We start from the raw sequence: 19550 nt of genomic DNA on the forward strand, positions 1-19550 counted from the left end.
AGATATGGGAACTGCAGGCTGAGAGGAAGGTCCTGTTTAATACATCCTTAATAATTCATTCCAGCATCATTCTACCAATTATTATCAGGATATCTGGTCGGCAGATCACTGCTTTATTTCCTTTCATGAAAGGTGAAATTGCTGGTGCTGTCATTGACTCCCTGACTGCCAGATTGTTGAAGATCAAAATATAGATGAGCAGAGCATTCCAAAATATAGGATTACTTCAGCCTTGAGTACTATTCGGCAGCTGCCAAAATATATTGTACCTCTCAGCTGTTGATTCACATATTGGACAACTCCGTATGCTTTCCATCACTATTTTTATTGTTTTACTTTTAATCTAGTGAACTTTGCCTTATTTCTGTCATTGATCAAATACTTATCCACACTTTTTTTTAATCTGTCTATTTAACTTCTAAAAGTGTACCTTTGTTAGCTCTGTTTTAAATAATCCACAGGTAATTAATGTTTGCTCTGTCTGAACAGCTTCCTGTCTCAGACATGATTTCATGTGCGTCTATCAACTTAAATAGTTTATTACACTGGATCAGGTTCCTTATCTCACAAATTTCTCTATGACCTTCACCATCAATGTTTAGAAATCCCTTAGTGACTGCCCTGCTTTTTAAACTTAGGCATTCTGTACTTTTATTTTCTTTTAAACCCTTACAATACTGCATATCTCTAGTATTTGTAATAGAAACACTCTCTCTGTTTTGAAATTTTGTTATCCTTCAGGATTATTTTAGTTTAGTCAGTGTGTAATCTTTCTGTTTGTGGCTGACGTAAGAGTGAAGAAGCTTTTCACTAAAGGCTAAGGTAAACTTTAATACTGTGTGGATAAGCATAATAAAAATGCTGTAAATACTTGGCCAGGTGAAAATTGTAGAGAAAGAGACAAAGTAATTACTCCAGATTGTCAGTACTGGGAAAGTTTGAGATGTAACATGTTTTTTCTCTAAGCACTGAGGCAGGAAAAGGAGGACTGGGAAGGAGAGAATGTAATTTATTCTCTTGTGCTTCACCCACTATTGCAATATTTCCATGCCTCTATATTTGTTTAAAACTAGTCACATCTCCAACTTTTTCCATTGCTTACCTGAAACAACTTTGTTTCTCTTTCTCCTCCACAGAGCCTTCTTGATTCCTAAGTATGGGGTTTCTGTTTTCATGATTAAAGGCTTTTAAAGGTAGGCCAAACATGGATGAAAAGAGCTTATTTGGCTTGGACCAGGAACAATAAATAAAACACATATCTAATATCTCTAATGCACAATATGCACAGCCACATGTGAATAGAAATCATTGTCAAAATGGCAATTATGATTGATAATACTGATTACATGTGTGCTACCTTGTAATTTTTTTCCATTTTTAATTTTCTGTGTACGTACTTAAAATGGTTTTTTTTACATTTGGAAAAAAAACTAGTTTTGCACCTTTCCTCAGACTGATGGTGAGGAGCTTGAAAATGAGAATTTCAATCATTTCTTCACAATACTGCATCATTTAAGTTTAGTTTGAACATTTCAGCAGTTTAGAATAAATAACACCTCTACCTGAGTTTAATTTGTTTTAACACCCTTTTCAGCTTATTTAGAACTTCAGTCTTATTTACAGTTAAGCTCAGAAGCACATTTCATATTTTTTATTTGTGAAGGGTATGGGATATGTGTTGCTTTGTGAAGATTTTGAGGAATATTTATTAGCTTGTAACTTTTCCTAGCAATACAAAGAAGCATGGAAATAAATTGAGAATATACAGGTTAAAATGGTAAAATTAAATATCAAATCAAGTTTGATTGTTATTTGAGCCATACATGGATACAGCCAAATGAGACAGTGTTCCTCTGGGGTCAAAGTGCAAAAACATACATGCACATTCAAAATAGCAAGAAGGGGGAAAGAAAAGAACATAGTCACAAAAGAAAACACGTCTTTAGTCCAAATTCCACAAGTGGATGGTTCTGGGCAACTAGACTGTAATTGTACCAACTAAAACACTCTGGAGGGCAGCAGGGAGATGCCGCTGGTAACTGAGCCCAGACACCACGCTACAACGCAAGCCCCCAGCTTGAGGTCTGGTCCTTGCTACAACCTCGCCACCAAACAAGGGAAGCAGATCTGCGGCAGTGTCCAAAAGGGTCTTCTGATCACAAAAGAAATATCCAAAACAGTCACTCGTGGTTTCACTACACGCTGGCTTTGCACCTACTCAAAGGCATGAACTCCAGTGCCTCTGAGTAGTAGGCAACAGCATGGTCTGCACCCAGGTCAGCTCTTCCTGTGGCATGATGGGTACAACCTGTCATTACCCAACGGCCCAGCTCACCACCTCTGAACCTCTGGCTGACTAGTCTGAACAATGAGCAGCTCACTGTGTTGTAGACCTGCTGTACACATAGTTATTGGAGCCAAGAATAGTCTTAGTATGTATAAAAACACATTTAACGAAGAAAAAAGCACCTTTGGTTGGTCCCTGAGAGGTCGCTACGTGTATACGCACTGCCATCTTACCAGAAGGATGTAAGTTCTAGATTAATGAACATCTAGATGTGTTCTAGATTAAACGAATTGTGCTGTGCTAAACAATTTGATCTTTGAATTTCTCTTGTAAAGTGTGAAGGAGATCTGTATATAATGGATGGTTGTGGGGATAGTTTGGATCAAGTTGAGTGAGTCTAATACATAGAAGCTGAACAAAATATATTAAATAAATGTTTTGGATTTATTTCTAACTTCATCACCAGCAATTTACCAAAAATAAAGTCAGTCTTAATCAGAAAAGAAACAAATGAAGTTTTGTCTGCATATACAACTATCAGCAATTCATTGCTGCTTAATTAGTTGCAAATGAAAATATAGCTAATTGCAACCACATTCTGCAACTAACTCTGATATGTCCAGGTTTAGTTCAGGGGGTTATTATACTGGCTCTTTCCTATGTGGCAATTGGTCATATTGGGCAAAAGCAACAGAGACTGTAAGGTGTAGCTAATGGATGCTTGCAGTTGTGAGGAAGTAAGAGATTGGGTTTGGGGTGGGAGGTTGTTAACTCCAGTAGTGTGGAAGGTAGAAATTATGGTAAAGAGAATTGTTTAATTGTGAAGGAAAATGAATGGTCATGATCAGCAGAAGAGAAGGCACAAGGCCTTTACAGACATGGAGTCATAAAAGTTGGTAGTGCATGTACAGATAGTATGTGCAGTTAGGAAGGCAAGTAGTTCTTCAACTTTTATTCCAAAAGACTTTGCAATGTCAGCATGAGGATGTTTTGTAGGAGTTAATAGATCTTTGCTAAGGCCACTGCAATAGCATATGGTTTTGGTAGTATTATTTGAGGAGAGACGTAGCTGCCTTAGATGGAATTCAGCAAAGATTTACTTGCCAGATTGACTTGTTCAGTTTGTCCTTCTGAGAAGTCAGCAGGTGTAATGGGCCATTTTTTTTGCTGGCATTCAGTAGAAGGGGATGTGATAAGTATTAAAATACATATAATTAAAAGCTTTGGAGCTGTAGATTTTTTACAGCATGGAAATAGACCCTTTACCCTGCTAAGTTCATGCTGATCAGTTTACACCAATCCCATTTATTATTCTTCCTGCAGTCCTATAAATCACCTTCAGATTCTACTATCCATCTACATGAAAGGGAGAATTTACAATGGAGCACCCAGGAGAACATCCACATGATCATAGGGAGATTGTGCAAACTCCACACAAATGTAACTGAAGGTCAGGGCTGGCCTCATTCCTAGAGCTGAGAAGCACCCAAATTATTAGCTGCACCACTGCTGCCCAGATGATCTTGAGGTGCTTCTTTCCCTGCTGGACAACCTAAAATTAGATTAGATTTTGTGAAACAGTGTTTCAAAATGAAGTTGATGACTTAAGAGGTGAATATGCTGTGAGTCTTCAGAATATTCTGTCCCAGAGATCTGCAGAATCCCAGTGATTGAGTGTGTTTAATTAATATAGAATGTGTGATATTTCTGGGTACAAATGGTACTTTGCAGTCCACCTCTTCAATAACTTCCAGTTCCCTGGTCCCGACCGCTTCATTTTCACTATGGATGTCCAATCCTTGTACACTTTAATTCTCCATCCAGAAGGCCTCAAAGCCCTCCGCTACTTTCTGGACAATAGACCTAACCAGTTCCCCAACACCACCACACTCCTCAGGTTGGCGGAACTGGTACTCACACTTAATAACTTCTCTTTTGGCTCTTCCCACTTTCTCCAGACCAAGGGTGTAGCTATGGGCACTTGCATGGGCCCTAGCTATGCCTGCCTCTTCGTTGATTATGTGGAACAGTCTATGCTCCAAATCTATACTGGTACTGCTCCCCAACTTTTAATTCACTACACTGACAACTATATTGGTGCTGCTTCCTGCACCCATGTTGAGCTTGTCAATTTCATTGACTTTGCCTCCAACTGCCACCCAGCCCTCAAATTCACTTGGTCCATCTCAGACACTTCTCTCCCCTTTCTCGATCTCTCAGTCTCCATCTCTGGAGATAGACTGTCCACTGACATCTTCTATAAACCCACTGACTCCCATAACTACCTTGATTATACCTCTTCCCACCCTGCCAAATGCAAAAATTCTATTCCCTATTCCCAGTTCCTCCGTTTCCGCTGCATCTGCTCCAAGGATGAGGCTTTCCATTCCAGGACATCCCAAATGTCCTCTTTCTTTAAGAATCGTGGTTTCCCTTCTGCCATCATCAATGATGCCCTCACCTGCATCTCCTCCATTTCCCGCACTTCAGCCCTCTCCCCATCCTCCTGCCACCACAACAGGGACTGCGTCCCCCTTGTCCTCACCTATCACCCCACCAGCCTCCAGATGCAGAATATTATCCTCCGCAACTTCTGCCACCTTCAACAGGACCCCACCACTAAGGACATCTTTCCCTCTCTACCCCTCTCTGCTTTTCGCAGGGATCGTTCCCTCCGTGACTGCCTGGTCCATACGTCCCTCCCCACAGATCTCCCACCTGGCACTTATCCCTGCAAGCGTAAGTGCTACACCTGTCCCTACACCTTATCTCTTACCACCATTCAGGGCCCCAAGCAGTCCTTACAGGTGAGGCAACACTTCACTTGTGAGTCTGTTGGGGTAATCTATTGCATCCGGTGCTCCCGGTGCAGCCTCCTCTACATCGGCAAGACCCGACGCAGATTGGGGGACCACTTCGTCGAGCACCTATGCTCCGTCCACCACAACAGACAGGATCTCCTGGTTGCCACTCACTTCAACTCTCCTTTACATTCCCAGTCAGATATGTCCATACATGGCCTCCTGTACTGCCATGATGAGGCCAAACTTCGGTTGGAGGAACAACATCTCATATACCGTCTGGGTAGTTTCCAGCCCCTTGGTATGAACAGCAAATTCTCCAACTTCTGGTAATTCCCTCCCTCTCCATTTCCCCATCCCACCTTCACTCTGTCTCCTCTTCTAGCTGCCTATCACCTCTCATGACTTTGCCTTCTTCTACTGCCCATAGTGCTTTCCCCTTAGATTCCTTCTTCACCTCTGGCCTATCCCCTCCCTGCTTCCTCTCCCCCACCCCTTGCTCTTTCCTCTGATTGGTTTTCCACCCTCCCCCCACCTTCTTTATAGGACCCCTGCCTCCTCCTCCTTTAGTCCTGACAAAGGGTCTCGACCCGAAACGTTGACTGCTCCTTTCAACGGATGCTGCCTGACCTGCTGAGTTCATCCAGCTTTTTTTGTACGTCTTGGTACTTTGCAGTAATGGGTATGCTGGGTGAAATTGGAACTGACACAGCAATTCAGCCATGATCTCACTAGGGCAGAGGTTTGAGCTGTAGCCTGCTGCTACTTATCCCTTCTATCTTTTTAAACTGTTCTGCCTCTATAAATTTTTATTTGGATGTGGTCAGTTTTGAAGATCTTGCTGTTTTAAACAGAACAGCATCTGGAGTGGTGATACCTTACATTATTTCACCACAGTGTTGTAGAACGTAGGTTTAATCACAGTCTCAAGATGTTGTGTCCCTGACTAGAAAGGTTAGGTTTTCAAATAAAGAATAATAAATGTGAGGAGAATTGTGGTTTGTGTCAAACTCTTGTTTTATAATTTGTTCTTGTCGTCATGCTTTCAAAAAGTACCTCTACTTTCAGATGAATTTGAGAAGTACTGTCATGAAGTAGCCAGTACAGCAGCATGGGGCGGACAACTTGAGGTAACTAAATTAACTTTTTTTACGCCAGATATTTTTAGATCATATTTTGACATTTAGTTACTAACAGAAGTAAACTGTCAATGCAGAGGCTGGTTAATTCTTTGGAATAACGTCCTTCGCTTGTGACTCCTTTGGAGCGGTATACCTTTTTGTAGTAATCTGGTAATAAGGAATATGTTTTAAAATGGATATGGCAGATTTGATTGACATCACAATACATTTTCTTCATGCACTTTAACACTTTTCCACCCTAGATTTAATATCCCTTGGAAAGGTTTCTGAATGTTGTCTTGCAGCAAGTTATTTAATTTGCATTTTTAATAAGGAAGTATCTAGAGTGCAGGGGAAAGGTTCAGAACTCCTGAGTAAAAGGAGTAAAGTCCTCTCAAAATAATTTGCTGTAATTATGGGGTTTTACCAGAATTTGGATCTCTGGAATTTCTCAAGCTTGCGTAACTAAGAAATACAGCATATTTACTGGAAAAGTGAAGGAGTTGGTGTTTACATAAATTACAAAAAAATGCAGAATGTGATTAAAAATTGAGATAGCAAGGAGATCACACTGAATTTAATTTCATGCTTCCTCCAATTTCTGGCAGTTTTCAATACAGAAACAGACCGTCATCTTATCATGTTCATGCTAGCCTTCAATTTTAATCCCATTTCCCAGCACTTGCTTTGTGGCTATCTATGTCATGATGTTCCATGTGCTCAGTAGTTTGTAAATGTTGTGAGAGTACCTATGGTGCCTATAAAAAGTATTCATCCCCCTCCCCGCCCCAAAAGTTTTCATGTTTTATTGTTTTACAACATTGAATTGCATTGGATTTAATTTGCCTTTTTTGACACTGATCAAAAGAAAAAGACTTTCATGTCAAAGTGAAAGCTGTGGAGTCACTTTCGTAAACTTCAGTTCTGAACATTATATGCTTACTTTTATCATTTGTACAATTTTTTTCTGCACATTGGGTGTCTACTTTAAAAAAAAGGGTTCTTTTGGGTTTCTTTGTTTTATGGCTGCCTTTAAGGAGACAGATCTCATGGTTGTGTGATAATACTTGATAAAAATATATTGAACAACTTTTCACAAGAGCACCAGAGTGTCCTATTTGGCTTCAGACTCTACAGAGGATAGTAAAAACCACCAAGAGGATCACTGAGGTCTCCTTCCCCCCTATTCATACCATTTATCAAGTGACCCCAAGCATAAAGCCAAAGCTGCACAGGAATGGCTTAAAAACAACAAACTTAATGTCCTGGAGTGGCCAAGTCAGAATCAAGACCTCAATCCAAATGAGAATTTGTAGCTGGACTTGAAAAAGGCTGTTCACTTACAATACCCGTGTAGTCTGACTGCAGTTTTTTCCCATTCTTTACATAACTGCTCATGCTCAATGTCTAGATGTGCAAAGGTGATAGAGACTTATCCACACAGACTTAAGGCTGTAATGATGAATGTGATTGGGAGTTGAATGTCCAAGGATACACAGTGTATAGGAAAGATAGGAAGGTAGGTAAAGGGGGTGGCGTGGCCCTGATGGTAAGCAACGATATCAAATCACTAAAAAGAAGGGACATAGGATCAAAAGAGGTAGAATCCTTATGGGTCGAGTTAAGAAATGGCAAGGGTAAAAAGACACTAATAGCAGTTATGTACGGGCCTCCACACAGCAGCCGGGATGTGGACTACAAGTTACAGCTGGAAATAGAAAAAGTGTGTCAGAAGGAAAATGTTAAGATAATTATGGGGGATTTTAATATGAAAGTGGATTGGGAAAGTCATGAAGGTACTGGATCTCAGGAGAGGGAGTTTGTAGAATGCCTACGGGATGGCTTTCTGGAGCAGCTTGTCCATAAACCCACCAGGTGATCGGCTGTTTTGAATTGGGTGCTGTGTAATGACCCTGAGGCAATTAGGGAGCTAGACAGAGGTAATGGAACCCCTTGGAAATAGTGATCATAATATAATCGAGTTCCGTTTCAAATTTGAAAAGGAGAAGCTGGTATCAGGTGTATCGATATTTCAGTGGAACAAAGGAAATTACAATGGTATGAGAGAGGAACTAGCCCAAGTTGATTGGAAAAGTAAGCTAGATGGAGGGACGGTAGAGCAGAATTGGATGAAATTCCAAGAAATAAGGAAAGTGCAGGAAAAATATATTCCAAGAAAAAAGAAAATCAGGAATGGAAAAATGGCACAAATGTGGCTAACGAGAGATGTTAAGGCTAAAATAAAAGCAAAAGGAAGTTAGGTACAAGGAAGCAAAAATTAGTGGGATAACTGAGGACTGGACGTCTTTTAAAAGCTTACAGAAGGAAACTAGGAAAGTCATTAGGAAAGAAAAGTTGAATTATGAAGGTAGGTTGGCAATTAACATACTAAGAGTTTTTAAATATATGAAGAGTAAAAGAATGACACAGGTAGATATAGGACCGATTGAAAATAATGCTGAAGAAATTATAATGGGTAACAAAGAGATGGCAGAGGAACTAAATGAGTATTTTGCATCAGTCTTCACAGTGGAAGACATTAGCAACATACCTGATAGCCAGAGGTCTCAGGGAATAGAATTAGGTACAGTCAAGATTACTAGAGAGAAAGTGCTTGGGAAGCTAAATGAACTAAGGATAGGTAAGTCTCCCGGACTGGATGAGGTGCACCCACGGGTTCTGAAGGAGGTGGCTTTGGAGATTGTGGAGACATTGGAAATGATCTTCCAGGAATCAATAGACTCTGGCATGGTTCCGGAGGACTGGAAGGTCGCAAATGTAGTTCCATTCTTTAAGAAAGGAGAGAGGCAGCATAAAGAAAATTACAGACCTATTAGTCTGACATCAGTAGTTGGAAAGTTATTGGAGTCGATCCTCAAGGATGAGGTTATGAAATACCTTGAGGTGCTTGACAAGATTGGCTCAAGCCAGCATGGTTTCATGAAGGGAAGATCCTGCCTCACTAACCTACTGGAATTTTTTGAGGTAATCTCAAATAAGATTGACAAGGGAGAGGCTGTGGATGTTGTGTATTTGGATTTTCAAAAGGCCTTCGATAAGGTGCTGCATAAGAGGCTGCTTGATCAGATGAGAGCCCATGGAATTACAGGAAAGATATTGGAATGGGTGGAGCATTGGCTCATAGGCAGAAAGCAAAGGGTGGGAATAAAGAGATCCTATTCTGGTTGGTTGCTGGTTACTAGTGGTGTTCAGAAGGGGTCGGTGTTGGGGCCACTTCTGTTTACATTGTATATCGATGATTTAGATTATGGATTAAATGGTTTTGTGGCTAAGTTTGCAGATGACACCAAGATAGGTGGAGGAGCAGGAAGTGTTGAAGAAACAAAAAGGTTGCAGAGAGATTTGGTCAGTTTCGGAGAGTGGGCAAAGAAATGGCAGATGAGATACAATGTGGAGAAATGTACAGTTGTACATTTTGGAAGAAAAAATAATCGGGCAGATTATTATTTAGATGGGGAGAAAATTCAAAAATCGGAAGTGCAAAGGGACTTAGGGGTCCTCATGCAGGATACCCTAAAGGTTAACCACCAGGTTGAATTGGCAGTAAGGAAAGCAAATGTTATGTTGGCATTCATTTCAAGAGAAATAGTATACTGTAAGGCAGTGTTGATGAGGCTCTAAAGGGCACTGGTGAGACCTCAATTGGAATACTGTGTGTATCTTAGAAGGGATGTACTGATGTTGGAGAGAGTTCAGAGAAGATTTACGAGGATGATTCCTGGAATGCAGGGGTAACATATGAGGAGTGTTTGTCAGCTCTTGGAATGTATTCATTAGAGTATAGAAGAATGAGAGGGGATCTCATAGAAACATTTCAAATGTTGAAAGAGTTGGACAGAGTAGATGTGGAAAGGCTGTTCCCCTGGTGGGTGAGTCCAGGACAAGAGGCCACAGTCTTAGAATTAGAGGATACCCATTTAAAACAGAGATGAGGAGAATTTTTTTTAGCCAGAGGGCATGGATTTATGGAATTTGTTGCCACATACAGCTGTGGAGGCCTGATCATTGAGGGTGTTTAAGGAGATTGATAGGTATCTAGTTAGTCAGGGTATCAAGGGATATGGGAAAAAGCCAGAAATTGGAACTAGATGGGAAAATAGTTTAGCTCATGTTGGAGTGGCAGAGCAGACTCGATGGGCCGAATGGCCTACTTTTTGCTCCTTTGTCTTGTGTGAGAACATTAAATAAATTATTTGGCTCTTTTTCCTTTTGTTTAGACTGAATTTATTACTCAATTAAGGTGTGGCTGACTTGATTCAAAAATTGCAAAGATATTAATCTAACCTTGCATATTTGTTTACTTTGTTACAGTTGAGGGCTTTATCACATGTTTTGAAAATGCCCATGGAGGTTATACAAGCTGACTCTGCTCCAATCGCAGTAGGTGAAGAGTATGGAAAGAAATCAATAATTCTAGTGTGAGTAGAAGCATTTATTGTTGGGGACTTCAGTTATAAAAAATACTTCAATATTATAGAGCTTTATCAAGTTATAAATAGTTACTACAGGCTGTCCAGGGTGAAGAACACCTAACTTAAGGACATCCTACATTTGAACTATCTACCCTAATATTAAATTTAAAAGTCTGATGTACGTACATGTGAAAGATGTGCTTATCATATTGAGTGAATATTGTATTTTGTATATTTTCAGACAGGACAACGTCAACTTAGGGATGTCAGTAAAATTTAAACCTGTTTGTTACTAGAGACAGCTTTTAGGATCAGATATTCCCATTCAAAAATATTATCTTCTGGGTGCACACGAGCTCTGGGGAGGGAAATGGCCTGTTCTCGGATTTATCATGGATTGACTGCTATATTTGTGAGGCTGAATTACTTTCTCTATATAATGTTGTTAAAAGAATTAACTTAATAATGAAATCAAGGTAATTAGGTTCAAAGGTTCATTTTATTATCAAAGTATGTATGCAGAATACATCTGAGATTTGTTGTCTTCAGATAGCCATTAGGTACAGAAAAATAGTGGAAGTTGTTGAGGTTTCCCCCCCCCCCCCCCCCACATGAAAAAGAAACAAAACTCACAAACCCTAAACTACCCACCCCCAACCTCCTCACTCACACAAAAACTAACAGATTGCCCACCTGGACACAGCAGCTAAAACATCAAACCCCTAACCCCAAGCTCCTCCCGTGCAGAAAATCAGCAGCAACGACATCAAACACCCAACCCCTCCCTCACCCAAAAAAGGAACATATTGCCCTCCCAGCGATCGGCAACAAGAAGGAAAACACAAAAACGGAAGGAAACCAATATAAACTACAGTCCACCTCAACAATCACGTATGTCTCAGAATTTTGAAAACATCCTCCATTTGCAATGAGGAGAGCCAACAGCTCGAACTTAGTCCTTTTGTGAGGCCTTCATCCGTCGAGGAGTGACCTTCCGATCCCTGGCCTGACACGGCCTACCATGGGGAGCAACCTCTGGTCTGTCACGGCCTCCTGTGGGGAGCGATACTCAACATCGTCCAGCTGAGAAATACATTGTGATGATAATGTTAATACAGGAATTGTCCATTTGTGATTCCTGCAGTTTTAGTTTCAAGCAAACAGCCTTTAAAAGCCCATCATAAATATTACCAAATATATAAAAGAAACAAAGTATGGCTTTTAGTATGCTTAAGAGTTCACAGACATTTTTTAAATTGTCTGTTGGGCTCTCTGTTGATAGCTTTACAGGATCCATTGGACAATTCTGGACCTAATAGTGAGTGCATCTCCGTGCAATTTAAAAAAGCAAACCCCATTCTAATTCTGTAGATCAATATTAGCAAAAAGTACTCTTGGGTAAGGTGTGTAATCACAGATGAGGCAGTTCTAAATGTAAGCCCTACCATTCTGTTGGCTAAGTTCAGATCAAATATTAAATAGATTTAACCATGAAAATATTTCCTAAATTGCTAGAAGTTTTATAGCTTAGGGACTATCTTGTAGTTTTTTGATTAGTTAATAGACTTTTTACAGCAGCTTGTTAATGCCAAAAAGTTGATTTGTACGTGGATTATTATAAGATGCCCTGTTAATTCCTTTAAAGTGCTTCATATCATACACTGTTAAATGTTTTTTCTTGTTTACAGATACATGAGACACGCATATGGTTTAGGAGAACATTATAACTCTGTAGAACAATTAAAAGACCCAGATACAGAAGATACAAGCTGAATGCTACCAGTATTTACATTTTCTATCAGTGTTTCATTTTCAAATGTACTTATCCTGTGGAGCTGAAAATTGTACTTTTGCACAGTTCATATAGAAAATTTATGAATAATGCATATCCCACTTGTTTTTCTTGGGTACATCATTTAATTGTGAGAAGACCAATAAAAGCTAAATGGAGATTGCATGTGGTGATAAGGATTAAATATTTCAGTGATCCTGCTATTCAGTATGTGCTGTGCATAATAATGTTAATAAAATTAACAGAAAATATGTTACACTTCATGTTTTGTGCCATTGAATTTTGAAACTGCTGAAATTGCTTGTCCTTTTTTCTGAGAATGGATATAATGTAATTCAAACTATGTCCAGTTCTGGTTGCCTCATTATAGGGAGCTAGTGGTATAGTGAGGAGGGGTGGCGGGGTGACATTTAAAGTTAAATGTGGAAAGAATAAAACAGCAGCCGGCGTTAATGATATGCACAGATTTGGTAGACTAAAGGGACTGTTATGTGCTATATAATACTATAACTTAAAACTGATTGAAAGCTGTAATGAAAAGGAAAACCAGTTGGTTTTTAATTGAGTAAGCACCACAGATAGAAAGGAAATCTTAGAAAATTTTCTTGAGGGTGACACAGTAGTGTAGCAGTTAGCAAAATACTACTACGGCACCAGTGACCTGCATTCAATTCTGTTGCTATCTGTAAGGAGTTTGTATGTTCTCCCCGTGACCTCATAGATTTTTTTTTTCTGGGTGCTCTGGTTTTGTTCCACATTCCAAAGATGCATATTAATACACATGGGTGTAATTGGGTGACACGGGTTCATTGGGATGTTACTAAGCTGTATCTCTAACTAAGTTTAAAAAATGGTGAATAGAAGACTGGAACCCTTTCATCCTCTTATTGCATCTCACTGTTATAAATCTGTTTTCACAGATTCCATTTGTAGCACAGTAGCTAAGTTACTGATTAACTGGAATGGACTGCTGAACACAAGACATATCCTGGCAGTCTTGCAATTTAAATTCAAGTAATTTGACCAAAAATGGAATTGAAAAGCTTGTACCTCCTGTACCTAAAGAAGTGGCCACCGGGTGTACGTTTTTGATTTGCCGTTGTAGCCCATCCATTTCAAGGATTGATGTGTTGCATGTTCAGCGATGCTCATGCACACCACTGTTTTAACACATGATTATTTAGTTGCTTGTTGCCTTCCTGTCAGCTTGAACCATTCTGGTCATTCTCCTTTGGTCCACCCACAAGTGCCAGTCACATTTTTTTTGTTTTTCTCCCCATTCTCTGTAAACTCTAGAGACTGTTGTGCATGAAAATCCCAGGAGATCATCAGTTTCAGATATTCAAACTGGTGCCTATCTGGCATCAACAATTATTCCACAGATAATAATCACTTTGATTACATTTCAGGAGATAGGCCAGTAATGTTAAACTTGATTCTGATTCTGCCATTTCTTCCCCATTCTGATGTCTGGTCTGAACAACAACTGAACCTCTTGACCATGTCTGCATACTTTTATGCATCGGGTTGCTACCACATGATTGGCTAATCAGATATTTGCATTAATGAGCAGGTGTACCTAATAAAGTGGCCACTGAATGTAAGTTTGTAGCCACGACATTACTTAATAGTTGTGAAAAAAAACCTGTCTGAACCTAGAGAGAAGAAAATCCTCTGAAATTACTCAGTTGAGATGTGTCATTTAGGGATGGTCAATAAATGACAACTTTGCAAACCATGTCTATATCCCATGAGCAAATAAACAAAATAAATTGTCTTTCTACAGCATGTTGCACTTGACAATTTTGTCCACATTTGTAGTACGATCAATATTGTTTCATAAAGATATAGATAGGAAGAGTAGGAATAGTTGGGTAAGTGACAAAAGTGGTTAAAAAGGTAGATTTTGTAAAGCTCTTATTAACTGGGAAAGAGTTGCTAAGTTGCAGAAATGTAATGTTGAGATCTGTGAAGGTTGGATGATGGAAGGACTTGGGTAACATTGCAGGTCTGAAAAGGAATTGGTTGCTTAGGAATCAGGTAATGTGTTTTCATAATGTGAAATTCATAAACATAAGTGGAAATAAAGGCAACTGGAAACAAGGAGAAAAGGAATTGTTATTTGTATATAAATTATATTCATCACAGAAAGAAGAGCACAATATTTCACAAGAGATTTTGTGGATGCTGGAAATCTTGAGTGCGACAAAATGCTGGAGAACTTTATTCTCTTTTGTGGATCCTGCCTGACCTACTGAGTTCCTCCAGGTGGGGGGGGGGGGTGTGTGTGTGTAAATAATATGTCAGGAGTAACTCCGAATGCCAGTGCTTCTCAGTGATCATATAAAGGGTTGATGGAAGTTTAAGAGGATGACTTCAGTTTTTGATTTGAATAAATCATCATGTCTGATAGTGTTGAGAGGGGGAACCATTGTGTTAACATACAAAATTAAAGCAGATGGCGGCACAGTAGCATAGTGGTTAGCACAACGCTTTACAATACCAGCAATCCAGATTCATCTCCCGCTACAGTCTGTAAGGAGTTCGTACGTTCTCCCTGTGACCGCCCAAGTTTCCTCCGGGTGTTCCGGTTTCCTCCCACAGTCCAGGTTGGTAGGTTAATTGGTCACTGTAAATTGTCCCGTAATTAGGCTAGGAGTAAATTGGGGGATTGCTGGGCAGCCTGGCTTGAGAAGCCTGAAAGGCCAATTCTGGACTATCTCAATAATAATAAATGCAAGGGAAGGGTCCTTAAGCCTCCTATTCCATTAGATATGTTAGTTGGGTTTGCAATTTAAAATTACTTTCACACTATTGTATATGTTGGCCCAAGAAAAATAAACATCAGAATTTGTATCTACTGAAGTGTTGAGGATTCACAGTTCTTTAGTATAGAAATTTCCAAAGATTCATAACTGTCTGAATGAAAAACAATCCGATTTTACTCCCAAGTGGTTTTCCTCTTCTCCTGAGATTATGTACCCTTATTTTACACTTTCTAAACAGTTTTTTTTAAAGACATTGGAGCTAAAGTAGGCCATTCAGCACATCGAGGCTACTCTGCCATTTCATCGTGGCTGATCTTTTTCCCCCTCAGCCCCGATCTCTTGGCTTCTCCCTGACTAATCAAGAACTTCTCAACCTCTGCCTTAAATATACACATTCACTTGGCCTCCATAAATGCCTGGGGCAACAAATGCTGCAGGTTCACCTAACTCTGGCTAAAAAAATTACTTTTCCGTTTTAAATGGATGTTCCTGTATTCTGAGAATGAGTCCTCTGGTCTTAGACTCACCTACCAGAGGAAACATCCTCTCCACATCCACTCTATCGAGCCTTTAAACATTCAATAGGTTTCAATGAGATCTCCCTCATTTTTCTGAATGCCAGTGAGTACACGCCCACAGACATCAAACACTCATAATAAACCTTTCAATCCCTAAATCACATTCATGAACTTCCTTTGAATTCTCCCCAATATCAGCACATCCTTTCTTTGATACGGGGCTCAAAACTGCTCCCAATACTCCAAATGAGGCCTCATCAGTGCCTTCTACAGCCTCAGCATTATACCCTTCCTTTTATATTCTAGTCCTCTCGAAATGAATGCTAACATTGCATTTGCCTTCCTCATCATCGACTCAGCCAGCATGTTAACCTTTAGGGAGTCCTGCATGAGGACTCCCAAGCCCCTTGCCTCATATTTTTGAATTTTCTCTCTACGCTTTTATTCCTTCTACCTAAGTGCATGTCCATACACTTCCCAATACTATTCGATCTGTCACTTCTTTGCCTATTCTCCTAATCTAATTCCTTCTGGAGCCTTCACTGCTTCCTCAACACTGCTTCCCCACCTATCTTCATTTTGTCTGCAAACTTGGCCACAATTCCATCATCCAAATCATTGACATACAACTTAAAAAAAAAACAAGTCCCAGCACAGACTCCTGTGTGAACACCATCAGTCACTGGTTGCCTATCAGAAAAGGCTCCCTTTATTCCCACACTCTTGCCAGTCAGCCAATGCTCTATTAATATTAGTATCTTTCCTGTAATACCACGGGCTCTTACCTTGCTAAGCCGCCTTGTGTGGCATTTTGTCAAAGGCCTTTTGAAAATCCAACTCCACAACATCTGCCAATTATTCTCTTTTGTCTACCCTGCTTACTATTTCCTCAGAGTTCCAACAGATTAGTCAGACAAGTTTTTCCCTTAAGGAAACCATATTTGCTTTGGCCTATTTTATTATGTGCCTTTTAAGTACCCTGAAATCTCATCCTTAACAATTGACTCCAACGTCTTCCCAACCACTGAGGTCAGGCTAATTGACCTATCATTTTCTTTTTTTTGCCTCCCTCCCATCTTGAAGAGTGAAATAACATTTGCAATTTTCCACTCCTCTGGAGCAATGCAATAATCTAGTGATTCTTGAATGATCATTACTAATGCCTTCAGCTATGCCTTTCTGAACCCTGGGGTTTAGTCCATCTGGTCCAGCTGACTTGCTTACATTTAGACCCTTCAGCTTCCCATGCACCTTCTAGTAACAGCAACTACTCAGTTATGCGCGTGACACTCTTGAACATCTAGCGTTCTGGTAGTGTCTTCCACAGTGAAGACTGATGCAAAATACTTAATCAATTCATCTGCCATTTCCTTGTCCCCCATTACAACTCCAGCATTATTTTCCAGCAGTCTGATATTTACTCTTTATCACTTTTACTCTTGATATATCTGAAGAAGCTTTTGATACCTTCATCAATATTATTGGCTAGCTTACCGTTGTATCTCATCTTTTTGTTCCCTACGGCTTTTTTTTTAGTTAATTTTGTTTTTTGTTGGTTATTAAGTTTCCCAAATCTCTGACTTCCCACTAATTTTTGTTCTATTATATGTCTTCTCTTTTGTTTTTTATTTTAGCTTTGACTTACCCTTGTCAGCTATGGTGGTGTCATCCTGCCTTTAGACTACTTCTTCCTCTTTAGGATGTATGTATCCCATGCCTTCCGAATTGCTCCCAGAAACTCCGGCCATTACTGCTCTGGATGTCATCCCTGCAAGTGTCCCCTTCCAATCATCTTCGGCAAGCTCCTCTCATGCCTCTGTAATTCTCTTTACTCCACTATAATACCAGTCCATCTGACTAGCTTCTGCCTTTCAAATTGTAGGTTGAATTCTACCATATCACAGTCACTGCTTCCTAAGAGTTACTTGACCTTAAGCTTTGTAATCAAATCAGGTTCATTACATGACATCCAATTCAGAATAACTGATCCCCTAGTGGGCTCAACCACAAGCTGCTCTAAAAAGTCATCTCGTAGGTAATCTACAAATTCTCTCTTGGGATCCAAAATCAGCACCAACCTGGTTTTCCCAATCTACCAGCATATTGAAATCCCCCATGACTATCGTAACATTGCCCTTTCAACGTGCATTTTCAATTTCCCATTACAATTTTTTATCCACATCTTGGCTACTGTTTGGAGACCTATATGTAACTCCCTTCAGGGTTTTTTTTACCCTTGCAGTTCCTTAACTCTAACCACAAGGATTCAACATCTACTGATCCTATGTCACCTCTTTCTAATGATTTGATTACCTGCCAGTCCTTTCAATACAATGGGGATATTATGCCCCCAGCTACAATCATCTTTCATTCATGGCTCAGTGATGCTCATGTCATACCTGCCAATCTCTGCGCTACAAGATCATTCACCTTATTTCTTATACTGTATGTATTCAAATGTAACACCTTCAGTCATGTATTCGTCACTCTTTTGTCCCGTTGCATTGTAACTCATCCCACTGACTCTGTCAGTCTTGCTACACACTGCCTCTGCTTCTATACCAACTGCCCCATCCCCAGCCCTATCACTCAGTTTCACATCCCCCTGCCAAATTTGTTTAAACCCTTCCCAACAGCTCTAGCAAACCTACCCTCAAGGATATTGGTGCCCCTCAGGTTCAGATGTAACCTGCCCTTTTGTACAGGTCATACCTTCCCCAGAAGGCCTCCCAATGATCTAGAAAACTGAAACCTGCCCTCTGCACCAGTTCCTCAGTCATATATTCATCTGCCAGATCATACTTTCTTATGCTCACTGGCGCGTGTCAGAAGTAGTAATGTAGAGATTACCATCCTGGATGTCCTGCTGTTCAGCTTTCTATCTGGCTCCCTAAATTCTCACTTCAGCTCACCCTTCCCTTTTAAAGATGTCCCTGATGCCAGCAGCTGGGAAGCAACATACTATGCAGGTGTTTCTATCACGTCCACATAATCTTGTGTCTACTCTAACTATGAAATCTCCTTTCATTACTGCGGTCCTCATCCCCCTTCCCTTTTGAACCTCAATGTCAGAGACCTGATCGCTGTGGCTTCTGCCTGGTAGCCGTTCCCCTGGTAGGTCATTCCTTAAGATTTTGAGCCATTTTACTGTACTTGATTTCTCAAGCTAAGGCAACCTTTGATTCATAATAATTATTATAATTTGATATATTACTTCCTCTAATACATCCTTGGATAAAAGCAAAATTGTGCATAGCCCTTAGAATGTAGTCTAAATAAGGACTTGGGAACATTTTAATAGCTCCAGCCTCACCTTGCTATTACTTTATAATAAATGAATTCCATTTGTATTCCTAGTTATATACTATCGATAATTTTAAGGCCAAAGTTTTTAATTTAAATTATTGACTTTTATTCTTACTATCAAAGTGAATATCATGTCATGGACTCACTTTCAGGGATTCTTTATCTCATGTTCTCAACATTTATTGTTTATTTATTAATATTATTTACTTTTTCTATTTGCACAGTTTGTTGTCTTTTGCATATTGATTGTCCATCTTGTTGGGGCAGTCTTTCATTGATTCTATTATGTTTCTTGTATTTACTGTGAATGCCCACAAAGGAATGAATCTCAGGGTTTTATATATACTTAGATAATTACTTTCTACTTGATGTTCTTTGTTATTGCCCACTCTACCTGTCTTTAACACCTCACAACCCTTGGTTCATACATTTTGTACATAACTGTCAATCACTGATCCTCATAACATCCTGTTAATTATACAGTATCTCTAAATCTTCAAAATGAACTCCTCTTTCTTCATCTG

At 39.8% G+C, this 19550-nt stretch overlaps 1 protein-coding gene across 1 annotated transcript in view; it reads left to right on the top strand.

Moving 5' to 3' along the window:
• The window catches only part of otud6b (OTU deubiquitinase 6B), a 31265-nt gene extending 18573 nt beyond the window's left edge, over nt 1-12692 (top strand). Inside the window, exons 5-7 of the mRNA XM_073044580.1 lie at nt 6157-6218; nt 10542-10648; nt 12331-12692. Coding sequence (XP_072900681.1) covers nt 6157-6218; nt 10542-10648; nt 12331-12415 — 254 coding nt within the window. The 3' untranslated portion in view covers nt 12416-12692. The remainder of the gene's footprint in view (nt 1-6156; nt 6219-10541; nt 10649-12330) is intronic.
• Nucleotides 12693-19550: the final 6858 nt, after the last annotated feature.

This window comes from Hemitrygon akajei, chromosome 1 (genome assembly GCF_048418815.1).
Source record: "Hemitrygon akajei chromosome 1, sHemAka1.3, whole genome shotgun sequence".
Classification (NCBI taxonomy): Eukaryota; Metazoa; Chordata; class Chondrichthyes; order Myliobatiformes; family Dasyatidae; genus Hemitrygon; species Hemitrygon akajei.